Source organism: Bufo gargarizans, unplaced genomic scaffold (assembly GCF_014858855.1).
Source record: "Bufo gargarizans isolate SCDJY-AF-19 unplaced genomic scaffold, ASM1485885v1 fragScaff_scaffold_343_pilon, whole genome shotgun sequence".
NCBI lineage: Eukaryota > Metazoa > Chordata > Amphibia > Anura > Bufonidae > Bufo > Bufo gargarizans.
In genome coordinates this window covers 201,906-218,980 of record NW_025334098.1, presented here as the reverse complement: position 1 = coordinate 218,980, position 17,075 = coordinate 201,906, and the positions used below count along the sequence as shown (strand labels likewise).

Here is a 17,075-nt window from a genome sequence, read left to right as displayed (position 1 = left end):
CGCTCCCGGATCTGCCGGTCCAGGTTCTGTCTCCCTATCTCAGCGATGTGCGCTCCTGGATCTGCCGGTCCAGGTTCTGTCTCCACAGTGCAGAGAAGTGCGCTCCTGGATCTGCCGGTCCGGGTTCTGTCTCCACAGCGCAGAGAAGTGCGTTCCTGGATCTGCCGGTCCGGGTTCTGTCTCCCTATCTCAGCGATGTGCGCTCCTGGATCTGCCGGTCCAGGTTCTGTCTCCCTATCTCAGCGATGTGCGCTCCTGGATCTGCCGGTCCAGGTTCTGTCTCCCTATCTCAGCGATGTGCGCTCCTGGATCTGCCGGTCCGGGTTCTGTCTCCCCATCTCAGCGATGTGCGCTCCTGGATCTGCCGGTCCAGGTTCTGTCTCCACAGCGCAGAGAAGTGCGTTCCTGGATCTGCCGGTCCGGGTTCTGTCTCCCTATCTCAGCGATGTGCGCTCCTGGATCTGCCGGTCCGGGTTCTGTCTCCCTATCTCAGTGATGTGCGCTCCTGGATCTGCCGGTCCGGGTTCTGTCTCCACAGTGCAGAGAAGTGCGTTCCTGGATCTGCCGGTCCGGGTTCTGTCTCCCTATCTCAGCGATGTGCGCTCCTGGAGCTGCCGGTCCCGGGTCTGTCTCCCTATCTCAGCGATGTGCGCTCCTGGATCTGCCGGTCCAGGTTCTGTCTCCCTATCTCAGCGATGTGCGCTCCTGGATCTGCCGGTCCAGGTTCTGTCTCCCTATCTCAGCGATGTGCGCTCCTGGAGCTGCCGGTCCCGGGTCTGTCTCCCTATCTCAGCGATGTGCGCTCCTGGATCTGCCGGTCCGGGTTCTGTCTCCCTATCTCAGCGATGTGCGCTCCTGGATCTGCCGGTCCGGGTTCTGTCTCCCTATCTCAGCGATGTGCGCTCCTGGATCTGCCGGTCCGGGTTCTGTCTCCCTATCTCAGCGATGTGCGCTCCTGGATCTGCCGGTCCGGGTTCTGTCTCCCTATCTCAGCGATGTGCGCTCCTGGATCTGCCGGTCCAGGTTCTGTCTCCCTATCTCAGCGATGTGCGCTCCTGGATCTGCCGGTCCAGGTTCTGTCTCCCTATCTCAGCAATGTGCGCTCCTGGATCTGTCTCCCTATCTCAGCGATGTGCGCTCCCGGATCTGCCGGTCCAGGTTCTGTCTCCCTATCTCAGTGATGTGCGCTCCTGGATCTGCCGATCCGGGTTCTGTCTCCCTATCTCAGCGATGTGCGCTCCTGGATCTGCCGGTCCAGGTTCTGTCTCCCTATCTCAGCGATGTGCGCTCCCGGATCTGCCGGTCCGGGTTCTGTCTCCCTATCTCAGCGATGTGCGCTCCCGGATCTGCCGGTCCAGGTTCTGTCTCCCTATCTCAGCGATGTGCGCTCCCGGATCTGTCGGTCCAGGTTCTGTCTCCCTATCTCAGCGATGTGCGCTCCCGGATCTGCCGGTCCGGGTTCTGTCTCCCTATCTCAGCGATGTGCGCTCCTGGATCTGCCGGTCCGGGTTCTGTCTCCCTATCTCAGCGATGTGCGCTCCTGGATCTGCCGGTCCCGGTTCTGTCTCCCTATCTCAGCGATGTGCCCTCCTGGATATGCCGGTCCGGGTTCTGTCTCCCTATCTCAGCGATGTGCGCTCCTGGATCTGCCGGTCCAGGTTCTGTCTCCCTATCTCCCTATCTCAGCGATGTGCGCTCCTGGATCTGCCGGTCCGGGTTCTGTCTCCCTATCTCAGTGATGTGCGCTCCTGGATCTGCCGGTCCGGGTTCTGTCTCCCTATCTCAGCGATGTGCCTTCCTGGATCTGCCGGTCCGGGTTCTGTCTCCCTATCTAAGCGATGTGCGCTCCTGGATCTGCCGGTCCGGGTTCTGTCTCCCTATCTAAGCGATGTGCGCTCCTGGATCTGCCGGTCCGGGTTCTGTCTCCCTATCTCAGCGATGTGCGCTCCTGGATCTGCCGGTCCGGGTTCTGTCTCCCTATCTAAGCGATGTGCGCTCCTGGATCTGCCGGTCCGGGTTCTGTCTCCCTATCTCAGCGATGTGCGCTCCCGGATCTGCCGGTCCGGGTTCTGTCTCCCTATCTCAGCGATGTGCGCTCCTGGATCTGCCGGTCCGGGTTCTGTCTCCCTATCTCAGTGATGTGCGCTCCTGGATCTGCCGGTCCGGGTTCTGTCTCCCTATCTAAGCGATGTGCGCTCCTGGATCTGCCGGTCCGGGTTCTGTCTCCCTATCTCAGCGATGTGCGCTCCCGGATCTGCCGGTCCGGGTTCTGTCTCCCTATCTCAGCGATGTGCGCTCCTGGATCTGCCGGTCCGGGTTCTGTCTCCCTATCTCAGTGATGTGCGCTCCTGGATCTGCCGGTCCGGGTTCTGTCTCCCTATCTCAGCGATGTGCGCTCCTGGATCTGCCGGTCCGGGTTCTGTCTCCCTATCTCAGTGATGTGCCCTCCTGGATCTGCCGGTTCAGTTGCCTCCCTCGAGTTATTTGTGGAGTCCGTCACATGGATTCATATAGGGGCTATTCTCATGTAGATAAGGACTGACCCCCATACACGATGTGGCGGCACGAGAGCTTTAGAAAGGCTCAGACCTCCAGGCGCCTCCTCTCTTCATGCCGCAGACGGGCATTGAGTGCCATCATGCTTGTGCAGATTTGCAGAAATGAAAATGGACGCCTTCAACCACATTCATCAGAGGAAACCGTTTCGTGAGATCGCAGACCGTCTATATCTCTCTTTGAAATAACGGTCCCGCACATGAAGGTAATGTGGACAGATCTGTGGTCACCTATAGACTGGGATCTACTTTGCTCCATTATATCCTTAGCATACTTCCATGACCTCAGAATAAACCCAGAGGGGGTGGAGCCAGTGATCGGCGAAATCGGACGTGAAGACGCCACACACACATAAAGAAAACGGTTTATTGAAAGCCGCACAGGAGAGCAGAAGACGACGCAGCTCCAGACGCAAACACAAATACGTTACCCATAATTAAAGGGGTGATCCCGTCCTTATTACAGCACACCAATACTAGCGAGCTCAGACTGGACTACCCCTTTAAGACCATCCCACAGAGATGGAGGCAGACTCATCATACAAGCCAGACCCAGGTTATTGAACAGAAGGAAGAATCACGGCATAGCAGATGAGCGTCACAGTCCGCAGGCGGGGAGATCAGCGACACGTCACGCTGCGGGGCGGCGGATTCCTGGGGATCAGAGACTCAGAGGAGAAAATGACAGGAATCCACTGCTCCGCAACAACGGCATAAAGACTCATTAAATAAAGCACAGAGTAGCAATGATGGGCGACCTCACCACTACTACCACCAACATCAGCATCAGTCTCCTGGACATCGCGGTGCAGCTTAGTGTTCAGGCGCAGACGTTCTCCACACAACCGGGGGAGGGGATTATAAGGTTTTTAATGAGTCAGATTTAAAATTTAATGTATATTGTATAAGTTAGATGGAATATGAGGGGGGCTGAAATAAGAGCGCCCCCTGCTGTCTGTGAGCGCACAGTCCTGAGTATGAAGAGCAGGATCCATGAGAAGAAGTGCTCTGTATGTAGAACGATGCAGAGAGACGTCTCCAGGTATGTACCACATCTATACAGGAGGAAGCAGGCGGCTGCCCTATACCTGATCACGTAGACGGGCGAGTCTCTGCGACAGCTCATCCTGCAGGACACAAAACCAGACACATTATATTATAAGCCAGCCAATTATACAAGTGATCGATACAATCAGCAGAAACTGTCCTGGGTAACATCCTATATTATACTCCAGAGCTGCACTCACTATTCTGCTGGTGCAGTCACTGTGTACATACATTACTTACCCTGTACTAATCCTGAGTTACATCCTGTATTATACTCCAGAGCTGCACTCACTATTCTGCTGGTGCAGTCACTCTGTACATACATTACTTATCCTGTACTGATCCTGAGTTACATCCTGTATTATACTCCAGAGCTGCACTCACTATTCTGCTGGTGCAGTCACTGTGCACATACATTACTTATCCTGTACTGATCCTGAGTTACATCCTGTATTATACTCCAGAGCTGCACTCACTATTCTGCTGGTGCAGTCACTGTGTACATACATTACTTATCCTGTACTGATCCTCAGTTACATCCTGTATTATACTCCAGAGCTGCACTCACTATTCTGCTGGTGCAGTCACTGTGTACATACATTACTTATCCTGTACTGATCCTGAGTTACATCCTGTATTATACTCCAGAGCTGCACTCACTATTCTGCTGGTGCAGTCACTGTGTACATACATTACTTATCCTGTACTGATCCTGAGTTACATCCTGTATTATACTCCAGAGCTGCACTCACTATTCTGCTGGTGCAGTCACTGTGCACATACATTACTTATCCTGTACTGATCCTGAGTTACATCCTGTATTATACTCCAGAGCTGCACTCACTATTCTGCTGGTGCAGTCACTGTGTACATACATTACTTATCCTGTACTGATCCTCAGTTACATCCTGTATTATACTCCAGAGCTGCACTCACTATTCTGCTGGTGCAGTCACTGTGTACAGACATTACTTATCCTGTACTGATCCTGAGTTACATCCTGTATTATACTCCAGAGCTGCACTCACTATTCTGCTGGTGCAGTCACTGTGTACATACATTACTTATCCTGTACTGATCCTCAGTTACATCCTGTATTATACTCCAGAGCTGCACTCACTATTCTGCTGGTGCAGTCACTGTGTACATACATTACTTATCCTGTACTGATCCTGAGTTACATCCTGTATTATACTCCAGAGCTGCACTCACTATTCTGCTGGTGGAGTCACTGTGTTGGCGGTACTTCACTATGTCGGCCTTTTCTTCTGTTCTCTAGGAGATTAGCGCACTGACTTCTGTGATAATCCAGGCAGGAGACTGAGGAATAACACCGCAGACGCTCCTTTTTCACTCCTAATGTGAACTTGTACCTATTCTGAGCAGAGCTTTCAGCTGCGAGACACAATGTGCTCACTGTTGATTCTTTTGCTCCATCACATTGATTACTGGCGAAGACCTCTGCAGGGAGGGACCTGCAGACACCAGCGCAGCGGACAGGAATCCTGCTGAAGGCTTCCCATTACAGAAATTCCACACACAGAAAGCTGTGCAGCCTGCGGCTCAGCTAGGAGCCGCTTCTGCCCCCGATACAGAGGGGCCCCGGGTGGAGATTCAGCAGTGACAAGGGGGATACACAGTCTCCAACACACAGGGGCCCTCAGTCACCAATATAATGCTCACAGTCCTAGTTATATGGCGGATTATTTTATTTTAACCCCTTCCCGACCTCTGCTATACATGTACAGTCTACAGGAGCAGTGACCCCAAGTGAAAAGAAATGGAAAAGTTTTTAACACTATAAAAGATTATTATTATAATTTTTTTATGTATGAAGATTCAAATAAGCCCCTTTTTCCCACATTAATAATAAACGATAAAAAAAAAAAAATAACAAAAAGGATTAAAACTTGTTGCGCACAAAATGCCCGGACTACTAAAGGGTAACTGTATATATTCCATACGATGAACTCCATAAATAGACAATAAATACATAAAAACTGTGGATTCGCATTTTTTTTTGTTGCTTCATCTCCCAAAAATACTGAAAAAAAAAAAAAAAAAAAAAAAAAAAGGCATATTCCAAAATGGTATAAAATAATGACAGATTGCCCTACAAAAACCTGCCTACTTGGCGTGGGCACACCTTCTGACAGTTTGGCTACGCCTAAAACATATCGCCGCTTCTACGTTTTTTCCAGGACCGCTTTCCCAGTCCGCCCCCGATTCTGCCGATTGTTATCAGAAACAGTCAGCAAGCTTATTGTCGGAAGTCTCCCCTCTCTGACAGCGGAGTCAGGTGTAAAGAGGACAGTCCTGAAGTGCAGATCACCAGTTAGATCTGTGCAGAGACTGCTGGGAGAGTGTGCAGTGTGGAACTGTGAATGCAGCTCTGGAGCACAACACCAGCACAAAACACATGGGGTGATGGCATATAGTACATTCATCTGGCCTCTTTAACTTTACTTATTCCTATAGAGGGGGTCATCACATAAGGTCCCACCTCCTGCGGAGCCCCATCCCCCAGGTGTATAATGTATGTATCCTCCCCACCCCCCCCCTCACCGCCCCGGAGAAGCTTGTGCAGCGTTACCTGTTCTGTAGAGGCGACGCTGGTTCCCACAGATCCGGTCTGTCCCTGAGGAAGCTCCAAGTTCAGGTCCAGGCTGGAAAAGACAAGAAATCACAGCAATCACGGGGAGAAGCTAAGAAACATATCGGAGGTTATATCAGCGCTGGAGCGTTATAAGAGGAGCGGCTGATATCAGTCACATGTGATGTAATGTCTCTGGAGGTTATATCAGCGCTGGAGCGTTATAAGAGGAGCGGCTGATATCAGTCACATATGATGTAATGTCTCTGGAGGTTATATCAGAGCTGGAGCGTTATAAGAGGAGCGGCTGATATCAGTCACAGATGATGTAATGTCTCTGGAGGTTATATCAGCGCTGGAGCGTTATAAGAGGAGCGGCTGATATCAGTCACATGTGATGTAATGTCTCTGGAGGTTATATCAGCGCTGGAGCGTTATAAGAGGAGCGGCTGATATCAGTCACATGTGATGTAATGTCTCTGGAGGTTATATCAGTGCTGGAGCATTATAAGAGGAGCGGCTGATATCAGTCACATGTGATGTAATGTCTCTGGAGGTTATATCAGCGCTGGAGCGTTATAAGAGGAGCGGCTGATATCAGTCACATGTGATGTAATGTCTCTGGAGGTTATATCAGCACTGGAGCGTTATAAGAGGAGCGGCTGATATCTGTCACATGTGATGTAATGTCTCTGGAGGTTATATCAGTACTGGAGCGTTATAAGAGGAGCGGCTGATATCAGTCACATATGATGTAATGTCTCTGGAGGTTATATCAGCACTGGAGCGTTATAAGAGGAGCGGCTGATATCAGTCACATAGGATGTAATGTCTCTGGAGGTTATATCAGTGCTGGTTCGTTATAAGAGGAGTGGCTGATATCAGTCACATGTGATGTAGTGTCTCTGGAGGTTATATCAGCGCTGGAGCGTTATAAGAGGAGCGGCTGATATCAGTCACATGTGATGTAATGTCTCTGGAGGTTATATCAGCGCTGGAGCGTTATAAGAGGAGCGGCTGATATCAGTCACATGTGATGTAATGTCTCTGGAGGTTATATCAGTGCTGGAGCATTATAAGAGGAGCGGCTGATATCAGTCACATGTGATGTAATGTCTCTGGAGGTTATATCAGAGCTGGAGCGTTATAAGAGGAGCAGCTGATATCGGCCGCACAGGTTATTACGGTCACTTACCCGGCCTCATCCGCCATCTCGTGGAGCAGACTGTCGACTTGATTCTGCCGGAGGAAACATCATAATTAGCAAAGAGAAAATGTAGGATGCACTGAGTGGGGGGGGGCTGCAGGGACAGGTCACATGACCCCAGTGGCCCTTCTGTCTGGTAACCGGTGGGTGACGGACAACAAATCGGTCTCCGTGATCTGTGCAGGCTCCTTCCCTGGCCATCATGTGACCTGGAGACTCAGAACCAGCTGGGATTTCCCGGTCTGACTGGTTGCTGGGATCACGAGCCACCACGTGCCTCCTGCCTCCTCCTCGTACCTGCGGTGTGGTCAGTGTGGTCGTGTTGCTCATCGTGTCTTCCATCTGCTGCGTCTGAACATCGAGCGTCTCAAACTGGCGCTCAAACTTATCCATCAGCGCCGAGATCTGCGGGCGAGAAGACAGTCAGCCCTGAAAAACCGCCACGGCGAGGTACGGCAACCGCCCTAGACACCAGCACGGCGCCTGCCCGCCTCACCTTCTCAAGGTTCATGCTCTTCAGGGTGGCATCCATGGATTTCACCACACCCGCCATCGACTTCGTCACCTGAAACAGAGAGACACAAGACGAGTGAGATGGCGAAAGTGAGCGGCGGCAGAAAATGATCGCAAAAAACTGCCTCTCGTATATCCAGAGCTGCAGTGCCTCCTCAACAGTCACACGCCCTGACAGCAAAACCGCCAAAAAAAACTGTAGATGCAGCTCTAGCTGCGACTAGAGAAGAACACAGGAAGTAAAAGCAAAATTGTTGATGCAGCTCTGGATGTGAATGGGGTACAAAACAGGATGCAAAAGTAGAAATGTAGATGCAGCTCTGGATGTGACTGGAGTATAACAATGCGCTCAGAGGTAGCTCTGCAGATTGGGTTGCGGTGACTTCCCTGTGTCACACGGATCCTGAATCTGGAGGTGGTGTTAACCCTTTATGAACTCAAAATCCTGAAGCAACCAACCTTGCCCATTGTGACGGCCGTCTGCACCCGCGCTGCCACTGCATCCACCCGGGCGCTCATCCGCAGGAAGTTGATGCCTTGATTCTTTTGGCGGATGGCATTCTCGGCATGTATCCGGGCGATCTCTGTGTTCCCCTTCTGTATGGCCTGCAGTATAGGAGAGAACATGTGACCTAAGTGCTAGATACAGCCCCGCCCCCGAGGACCCACCTGCATAAAAAGCGATAATCTCCGCTGCCATGAACTAAAAGGCGCCTTTCTAAGGAAATGTCAGCGCTGAATATGAAAACACAGCGGGAATGGGCTTAAAGGGACGTGAACACCGACGACGTTAAAAACTTTACCTGCAGGGGACCGCCCTCCAGCACAATGAAGGGGCCACAGTGCCCAGTTTACGCAGCGCCTGTCCGTAGATTCACACAACGGGTACGGGCCGAAGCTCTGGGACATCTCTTGATATGCCTTAAAGGCGTAGAGTGTAATATTCAGTCTTTGGATAAAAGCGCCAGCGTAACGCGCAGCGAAAGCAATAGGGTATGCGCTGTGTGCACCGCACTACAGTCCTGCAGAGCAGCGCCCATCAACGCCCTCCCCGCTCGCCAGCAGCAGCAGAGGGCATACGCTCGCCAGCAGCAGCAGAGGGCATACGCTCGCCAGCAGCAGCAGAGGGCATACGCTCGCCAGCAGCAGCAGAGGGCATACGCTCGCCAGCAGCAGCAGAGGGCATACGCTCGCCAGCAGCAGCAGCAGAGGGCATACGCTCGCCAGCAGCAGCAGCAGAGGGCATACGCTCGCCAGCAGCAGCAGCAGAGGGCATACGCTCGCCAGCAGCAGCAGCAGCAGAGGGCATACGCTCGCCAGCAGCAGCAGCAGAGGGCATACGCTCGCCAGCAGCAGCAGCAGAGGGCATACGCTCGCCAGCAGCAGCAGCAGAGGGCATACGCTCGCCAGCAGCAGCAGCAGAGGGCATACGCTCGCCAGCAGCAGCAGCAGAGGGCATACGCTCGCCAGCAGCAGCAGAGGGCATACGCTCGCCAGCAGCAGCAGAGGGCATACGCTCGCCAGCAGCAGCAGAGGGCATACGCTGCTGGCGTATTTCCCACCCAGTCCTCCACAGTGCCGGTTGGTATAACAAACAGCACACTTGGGACACTGGTATGGAGGACGGTATTTCCAGGTAACCACGGAGCGGCTGCAGAGGGCATACGCTCGCCAGCAGCAGCAGAGGGCATACGCTCGCCAGCAGCAGCAGAGGGCATACGCTCGCCAGCAGCAGCAGAGGGCATACGCTCGCCAGCAGCAGCAGAGGGCATACGCTCGCCAGCAGCAGCAGAGGGCATACGCTCGCCAGCAGCAGCAGAGGGCATACGCTCGCCAGCAGCAGCAGAGGGCATACGCTCGCCAGCAGCAGCAGAGGGCATACGCTCGCCAGCAGCAGCAGCAGAGGGCATACGCTCGCCAGCAGCAGCAGCAGAGGGCATACGCTCGCCAGCAGCAGCAGCAGAGGGCATACGCTCGCCAGCAGCAGCAGAGGGCATACGCTCGCCAGCAGCAGCAGAGGGCATACGCTCGCCAGCAGCAGCAGAGGGCATACGCTGCTGGCGTATTTCCCACCCAGTCCTCCACAGTGCCGGTTGGTATAACATACAGCACACTTGGGACACTGGTATGGAGGACGGTATTTCCAGGTAACCACGGAGCGGCTGCCTTTTTACACTCCATCGGGACAGACCGCTATGACAACTCCAGGGATGGGTCTGACAAGAAATGACCCCGAAACCATTGCCCGAGGCGACCTGCAGACAATCTCAGTGCACTCACTGGCTCAGTCGTCACTATGGGAAGACCTTTGCCCCCGAGACGGATTACGGCAATCTGGGGCAATAAAATCTACTGACAGGCTGGCTGCACAACCAGATCTACCCGTGTCCCAGCCCCTACCATCAGGCGTCTGTCAGGGGGCTGGCATTTGGTAAGGTACATGCCAGGAACCTGGGTGTAGGGTGCGTGGCACATTACACAGGGTGATTGGGCTCGGATGGCGACCGCACCCGCCAAAACTCAACGCCGGCTGTAAATAAGAAATCCTCCTCTCGCTGATCAGACGCCACAGGTCACGCCCCCAGAATTCTTATCAATGTCAGGACAGGGGGGGGTTTGACATCGATCGAGGGGCTAGTAAGTAGGATACAGGAGGCGAATGTGGCGTCCTCAGCAGGATACCGCTGCCCTAAAATAACGTAACAGAACGTTAGAGGCAAATCACTGAACAGAGTGACTCAGCGCCTGCGCGGTACGCCCAATATTACGCTCCGCACCTTCTAATGCATCGAGAAATGTTTCAGGGTCTCAGCCTGAACCTGCCGTCTCTTCATTCAATGCCGAGCCGCAGTACCCGCCACAACCACGTGAGCGACGGTGAGAGGTACACTGCAGGGGCCCCTCTATCCTCCTGACTGTGGTGGTCTCAGAGGTCACAGCCCCCCCCCATGCTGTGGACCCCTTCCTCCTCCTGAGTGGCCGGGGGTCTTACCTTCTTGATTTTGGCCTTCTCCGCCTTCTCCTCCTTCTCGCACTTCTTGGCGCTCCGGTTCAGTTCTTTTGCTGCAAACTTCAGATTAAACAGATTTTCTGATTGGAGGGTTAAGGAGATGACATCACAAATCACAGCCAAGCAGCAGGCAACGCCCACAACGTGGGGGAAGGGGAGTGGTCACAGCATCTGTATCCGGGCCTGACATTGGAAAGGCAAGTGATCTGAAGCATCACCCAGGGGCCCCAGACGCAGCCACCGATCGGTAGCATCACCTGTGCAGTGCGGGGCCCCCAGACGCAGCCACCGATCGGTAGCATCACCTGTGCAGTGCGGGGGCCCCAGACGCAGCCACCGATCGGTAGCATCACCTGTGCAGTGCGGGGGCCCCAGACGCAGCCACCGATCGGTAGCATCACCTGTGCAGTGCGGGGGCCCCAGACGCAGCCACCGATCGGTAGCATCACCTGTGCAGTGCGGGGGCCCCAGACGCAGCCACCGATCGGTAGCATCACCTGTGCAGTGCGGGGGCCCCAGACGCAGCCACCGATCGGTAGCATCACCTGTGCAGTGCGGGGGCCCCAGACGCAGCCACCGATCGGTAGCATCACCTGTGCAGTGCGGGGGCCCCAGACGCAGCCACCGATCGGTAGCATCACCTGTGCAGTGCGGGGGCCCCAGACGCAGCCACCGATCGGTAGCATCACCTGTGCAGTGCGGGGGCCCCAGATGCAGCCACCGATCGGTAGCATCACCTGTGCAGTGCGGGGGCCCCAGATGCAGCCACCGATCGGTAGCATCACCTGTGCAGTGCGGGGGCCCCAGACGCAGCCACCGATCGGTAGAATCACCTGTGCAGTGCGGGGGCCCAGACGCAGCCACCGATCGGTAGTATCACCTGTGTAGTGCGGGGGCCCCAGGTGCAGCCACTGATCGGTAGTATCACCTGTGCAGTGCGGGGGCCCCAGACGCAGCCACCGATCGGTAGTATCACCTGTGTAGTGCGGGGGCCCCAGGTGCAGCCACTGATCGGTAGTATCACCTGTGCAGTGCGGGGTCTGATACTTGATCACAAGGTCAGGTCTGATACTGGGGAGACCCCGTTCACCTGGCTCAGACTGGCCGAAGGGGACCCAGTGGGCCACCACCTACAGATGGGCAGCGTACACATCCGTACATTATTTAACCCTGCACCCACTGTGCTATTCTGGGTGCACTGGGGGGGCCCGAGATTCCATGAGGGTCCAGAGACAGCCACCCAGCACCCGCTTTCATCAGGGACCTGCAGGGGCCCGATAATCAATCATCTTGTAGCATCTCTCAGCTGCACTATGTGGGCAGGGGATATGTCTATGTAGATTTACAGTGGATCCCGGAATCTATTTGACTGGTGGGCCCTAGACACCCCAGTCTGACACAGTCCATCACCATGCCGTTACCTCCAGTCACATGACTGCACAGATCACAGCATAACGAAGGGTTACTAGAGTATGACGTACACGGGGGAGGGGAGCACGAGCGGCCGCTGCTGAGATCACCGTCTCCCTCACTATTAATAGCTCCAACCGGTTCACCCTGCTCTGCCGCCAACAGCCCCACCTGTGGTCATATGATCCGCCACGATGTCACATGATGGACTGTGTTCATCCCACAAACAAGGAGTGAGAGATAGATACACTGTATCCGGGGGGACGCTACAACGTATCCAGGGGTCAGAGGTTCTAACAGTCCCAGATAAACTAAGCCTTTTCACAGCTGAAGATTTTTGTGTATCCTATCTAGATAATGAACGGGCACAACCCCTGAGAGATCACCTACCTGCCATACTCCACACCAAGAGGAAAGTGAACCGCCACCTGTCTTCCAGTTCAATACAATCTATTGCCCCCTGTTATCAGCCATTTCAGGGGAGAGGATGACTGTAGGACAGGAGAATACAGTCTATTGCCCCCTGTTATCAGCCATTTCAGGGGAGAGGATGACTGTAGGACAGGAGAATACAGTCTATTGCCCCCTGTTATCAGCCATTTCAGGGGAGAGGATGACTGTAGGACAGGAGAATACAGTCTATTGCCTCCTGTTATCAGCCATTTCAGAGGAGAGGATGACTGTAGGACAGGAGAATACAGTCTATTGCCCCTGTTATCAGCCATTTCAGGGGAGAGGATGACTGTAGGACAGGAGAATACAGTCTATTGCCCCCTGTTATCAGCCATTTCAGGGGAGAGGATGACTGTAGGACAGGAGAATACAGTCTATTGCCTCCTGTTATCAGCAATTTAAGGGGAGAGGATGACTGTAGGACAGGAGAATACAGTCTATTGCTCCCTGTTATCAGCCATTTCAGGGGGGAGGATGACTGTAGGACAGGAGAATACAGTCTATTGCCCCCTGTTATCAGCCATTTCAGGGGAGAGGATGACTGTAGGACAGGAGAATACAGTCTATTGCCTCCTGTTATCAGCCATTTCAGAGGAGAGGATGACTGTAGGACAGGAGAATACAGTCTATTGCCCCCTGTTATCAGCAATTTAAGGGGAGAGGATGACTGTAGGACAGGAGAATACAGTCTATTGCTCCCTGTTATCAGCCATTTCAGGGGAGAGGATGACTGTAGGACAGGAGAATACAGTCTATTGCTCCCTGTTATCAGCCATTTCAGGGGAGAGGATGACTGTAGGACAGGAGAATACAGTCTATTGCTCCCTGTTATCAGCCATTTCAGGGGAGAGGATGACTGTAGGACAGGAGAATACAGTCTATTTCTCCCTGTTATCAGACATTCAGGGGAGAGGATGACTGTAGGACAGGAGAATACAGTCTATTGCCCCCTGTTATCAGCCATTTCAGGGGAGAGGATGACTGTAGGACAGGAGAATACAGTCTATTGCCCCCTGTTATCAGCCATTTCAGGGAGAGGATGACTGTAGGACAGGAGAATACAGTCTATTGCCCCCTGTTATCAGCCATTTCAGGGGAGAGGATGACTGTAGGACAGGAGAATACAGTCTATTGCCCCCTGTTATCAGCCATTTCAGGGAGAGAGGATGACTGTAGGACAGGAGAATACAGTCTATTGCCCCCTGTTATCAGCCATTTCAGGGAGAGAGGATGACTGTAGGACAGGAGAATACAGTCTATTGCCCCCTGTTATCAGCCATTTCAGGGGAGAGGATGACTGTAGGACAGGAGAATACAGTCTATTGCCCCCTGTTATCAGCCATTTCAGGGAGAGGATGACTGTAGGACAGGAGAATACAATCTATTGCCCCCTGTTATCAGCCATTTCAGGGGAGAGGATGACTGTAGGACAGGAGAATACAGTCTATTGCCCCCTGTTATCAGCCATTTCAGGGGAGAGGATGACTGTAGGACAGGAGAATACAGTCTATTGCCCCCTGTTATCAGCCATTTCAGGGGAGAGGATGACTGTAGGACAGGAGAATACAGTCTATTGCCCCCTGTTATCAGCCATTTCAGGGGAGAGGATGACTGTAGGACAGGAGAATACAGTCTATTGCCCCCTGTTATCAGCCATTTCAGGGGAGAGGATGACTGTAGGACAGGAGAATACAGTCTATTGCCCCCTGTTATCAGCCATTTCAGGGGAGAGGATGACTGTAGGACAGGAGAATACAGTCTATTGCCCCCTGTTATCAGCCATTTCAGGGGAGAGGATGACTGTAGGACAGGAGAATACAGTCTATTGCCCCCTGTTATCAGCCATTTCAGGGGAGAGGATGACTGTAGGACAGGAGAATACAGTCTATTGCCCCCTGTTATCAGCCATTTCAGGGGGAGAGGATGACTGTAGGACAGGAGAATACAGTCTATTGCTCCCTGTTATCAGCCATTTCAGGGAGGGATGACTGTAGGACAGGAGAATACAGTCTATTGCTCCCTGTTATCAGCCATTTCAGGGGAGAGGGATGACTGTAGGACAGGAGAATACAGTCTATTGCCCCTGTTATCAGCATTTCAGGGAGGATGAGGATGACTGTAGGACAGGAGAATACAGTCTATTGCCCCTGTTATCAGCCATTTCAGAGGAGAGGATGACTGTAGGACAGGAGAATACAGTCTATTGCCCCCTGTTATCAGCCATTTCAGGGGAGAGGATGACTGTAGGACAGGAGAATACAGTCTATTGCTCCCTGTTATCAGCCATTTCAGAGGAGAGGATGACTGTAGGACAGGAGAATACAGTCTATTGCCCCCTGTTATCAGCCATTTCAGGGGAGAGGATGACTGTAGGACAGGAGAATACAGTCTATTGCCCCCTGTTATCAGCCATTTCAGGGGAGAGGATGACTGTAGGACAGGAGAATACAATCTATTGCCCCCTGTTATCAGCCATTTCAGGGGAGAGGATGACTGTAGGACAGGAGAATACAGTCTATTGCTCCCTGTTATCAGCCATTTCAGGGGAGAGGATGACTGTAGGACAGGAGAATACAGTCTATTGCCCCCTGTTATCAGCCATGTCAGGGGAGAGGATGACTGTAGGACAGGAGAATACAGTCTATTGCTCCCTGTTATCAGCCATTTCAGGGGAGAGGATGACTGTAGGACAGGAGAATACAGTCTATTGCTCCCTGTTATCAGCCATTTCAGGGGAGAGGATGACTGTAGGACAGGAGAATACAATCTATTGCCCCCTGTTATCAGCCATTTCAGGGGAGAGGATGACTGTAGGACAGGAGAATACAGTCTATTGCTCCCTGTTATCAGCCATTTCAGGGGAGAGGATGACTGTAGGACAGGAGAATACAGTCCATTGCTCCCTGTTATCAGCCATTTCAGGGGAGAGGATGACTGTAGGACAGGAGAATACAATCTATTGCCCCCTGTTATCAGCCATTTCAGGGGAGAGGATGACTGTAGGACAGGAGAATACAGTCTATTGCCCCCTGTTATCAGCCATTTCAGGGGAGAGGATGACTGTAGGACAGGAGAATACAGTCTATTGCCCCCTGTTATCAGCCATTTCAGGGGAGAGGATGACTGTAGGACAGGAGAATACAGTCTATTGCCCCCTGTTATCAGCCATTTCAGGGGAGAGGATGACTGTAGGACAGGAGAATACAGTCTATTGCCCCCTGTTATCAGCCATTTCAGGGGGGAGGATGACTGTAGGACAGGAGAATACAGTCTATTGCTCCCTGTTATCAGCCATTTCAGGGGAGAGGATGACTGTAGGACAGGGGAATACAGTCTATTGCTCCCTGTTATCGGGTAAGTATTGGGGCAGCTACTGGCATGGAGGGGGCAGCCGCTGGCATGGAGGGGGAAGCCGCTGGCATGGAGGGGGCGGTTGCTGGCATGGAGGGGGCGGCTGCTGGCATGGAGGGGGCGGCTGCTGGCATGGAGGGGGCGGCTGCTGGCATGGAGGGGGCAGCCGCTGGCATGGAGGGGGCAGCCGCTGGCATGGAGGGGGCAGCCGCTGGCATGGAGGGGGCAGCCGCTGGCATGGAGGGGCAGCCGCTGGCATTGAGGGGCAGCCACTGGCATGGAGGGTCATCTACTGGCATGGAGGGGCAGCCACTGGCATGGAGGGGCAGCCACTGGCATGGAGGGGCAGCCACTGGCATGGAGGGGCAGCCACTGGCATAGAGGGGCATCTACTGGCATGGAGGGGCAGCTACTGGCATGGAGGGGCAGCTACTGGCATGGAGGGGCAGTACTGGGGCGGACGCCCACCTCTTGCTCGGCGCTCACCGGCCCCGGTAAGGATACTCTCCATGTTGGACATCTCGGCTCCGTGTCTCCCGGCGTCTCCCGGTCCCGTCTCTCAAGCTATGAACCTTCCGGGTTCTTCCGGTTATTGGAGCGCCTAGCTTCCTGTTGTCATGTGACGTCATCGGCCTCTCAGCCAGTAGGACTCTGATCTGGGTATCGGGGGTGGGGCCAGACGGAGGCGAGGCGATGACGTAGATAGCTGTCAGAATCTTGTGACCATGAAGTCACATTGCGTAGGGGGCGGGGCCTGTCATCCAGCAGAGTGGGCGGGGCTGCGGTTACAAATATCTACTAGTGAATTCTTTGTCTCCGCCTATTCCTCTTAAAGGAATTGTCTATGAATGTTTATGAAACGAGGCTGAAGTTGGTCTCTTTTTCGTCAGTTTCTTATTCACATCATTTGTATTTTTTATTTTTTTTGAAGAATTT

The 17,075-nt window shown here is 53.3% G+C and overlaps 1 protein-coding gene across 1 annotated transcript; it reads right to left on the bottom strand.

Moving 5' to 3' along the window:
- Positions 1-2,908: 2,908 nt before the first annotated feature.
- Positions 2,909-16,790, bottom strand: LOC122922418 (charged multivesicular body protein 1b). The gene is made up of 8 exons (XM_044273018.1): positions 16,644-16,790; positions 10,908-11,005; positions 8,375-8,521; positions 7,899-7,967; positions 7,700-7,807; positions 7,391-7,434; positions 6,196-6,268; positions 2,909-3,682 (listed from the first exon to the last, which is right to left on the bottom strand). The coding sequence occupies exons 1-8, from the start codon at positions 16,657-16,659 to the stop codon at positions 3,638-3,640; spliced, it is 600 nt and encodes a 199-aa protein (XP_044128953.1). The 5' UTR covers positions 16,660-16,790; the 3' UTR covers positions 2,909-3,637.
- Positions 16,791-17,075: the final 285 nt, after the last annotated feature.

Excerpts from the sequence above, each read along its gene's own strand:
- LOC122922418 (XM_044273018.1), bottom strand. Across the intron at positions 8,522-10,907 it reads AGAAGGCCAAAATCAAGAAG|GCCATACAGAAGGGGAACAC; the intron begins GTAAGACCCCCG and ends CCTATACTGCAG. Across the intron at positions 7,435-7,699 it reads CCACACTGACCACACCGCAG|AATCAAGTCGACAGTCTGCT; the intron begins GTACGAGGAGGA and ends TTCCTCCGGCAG.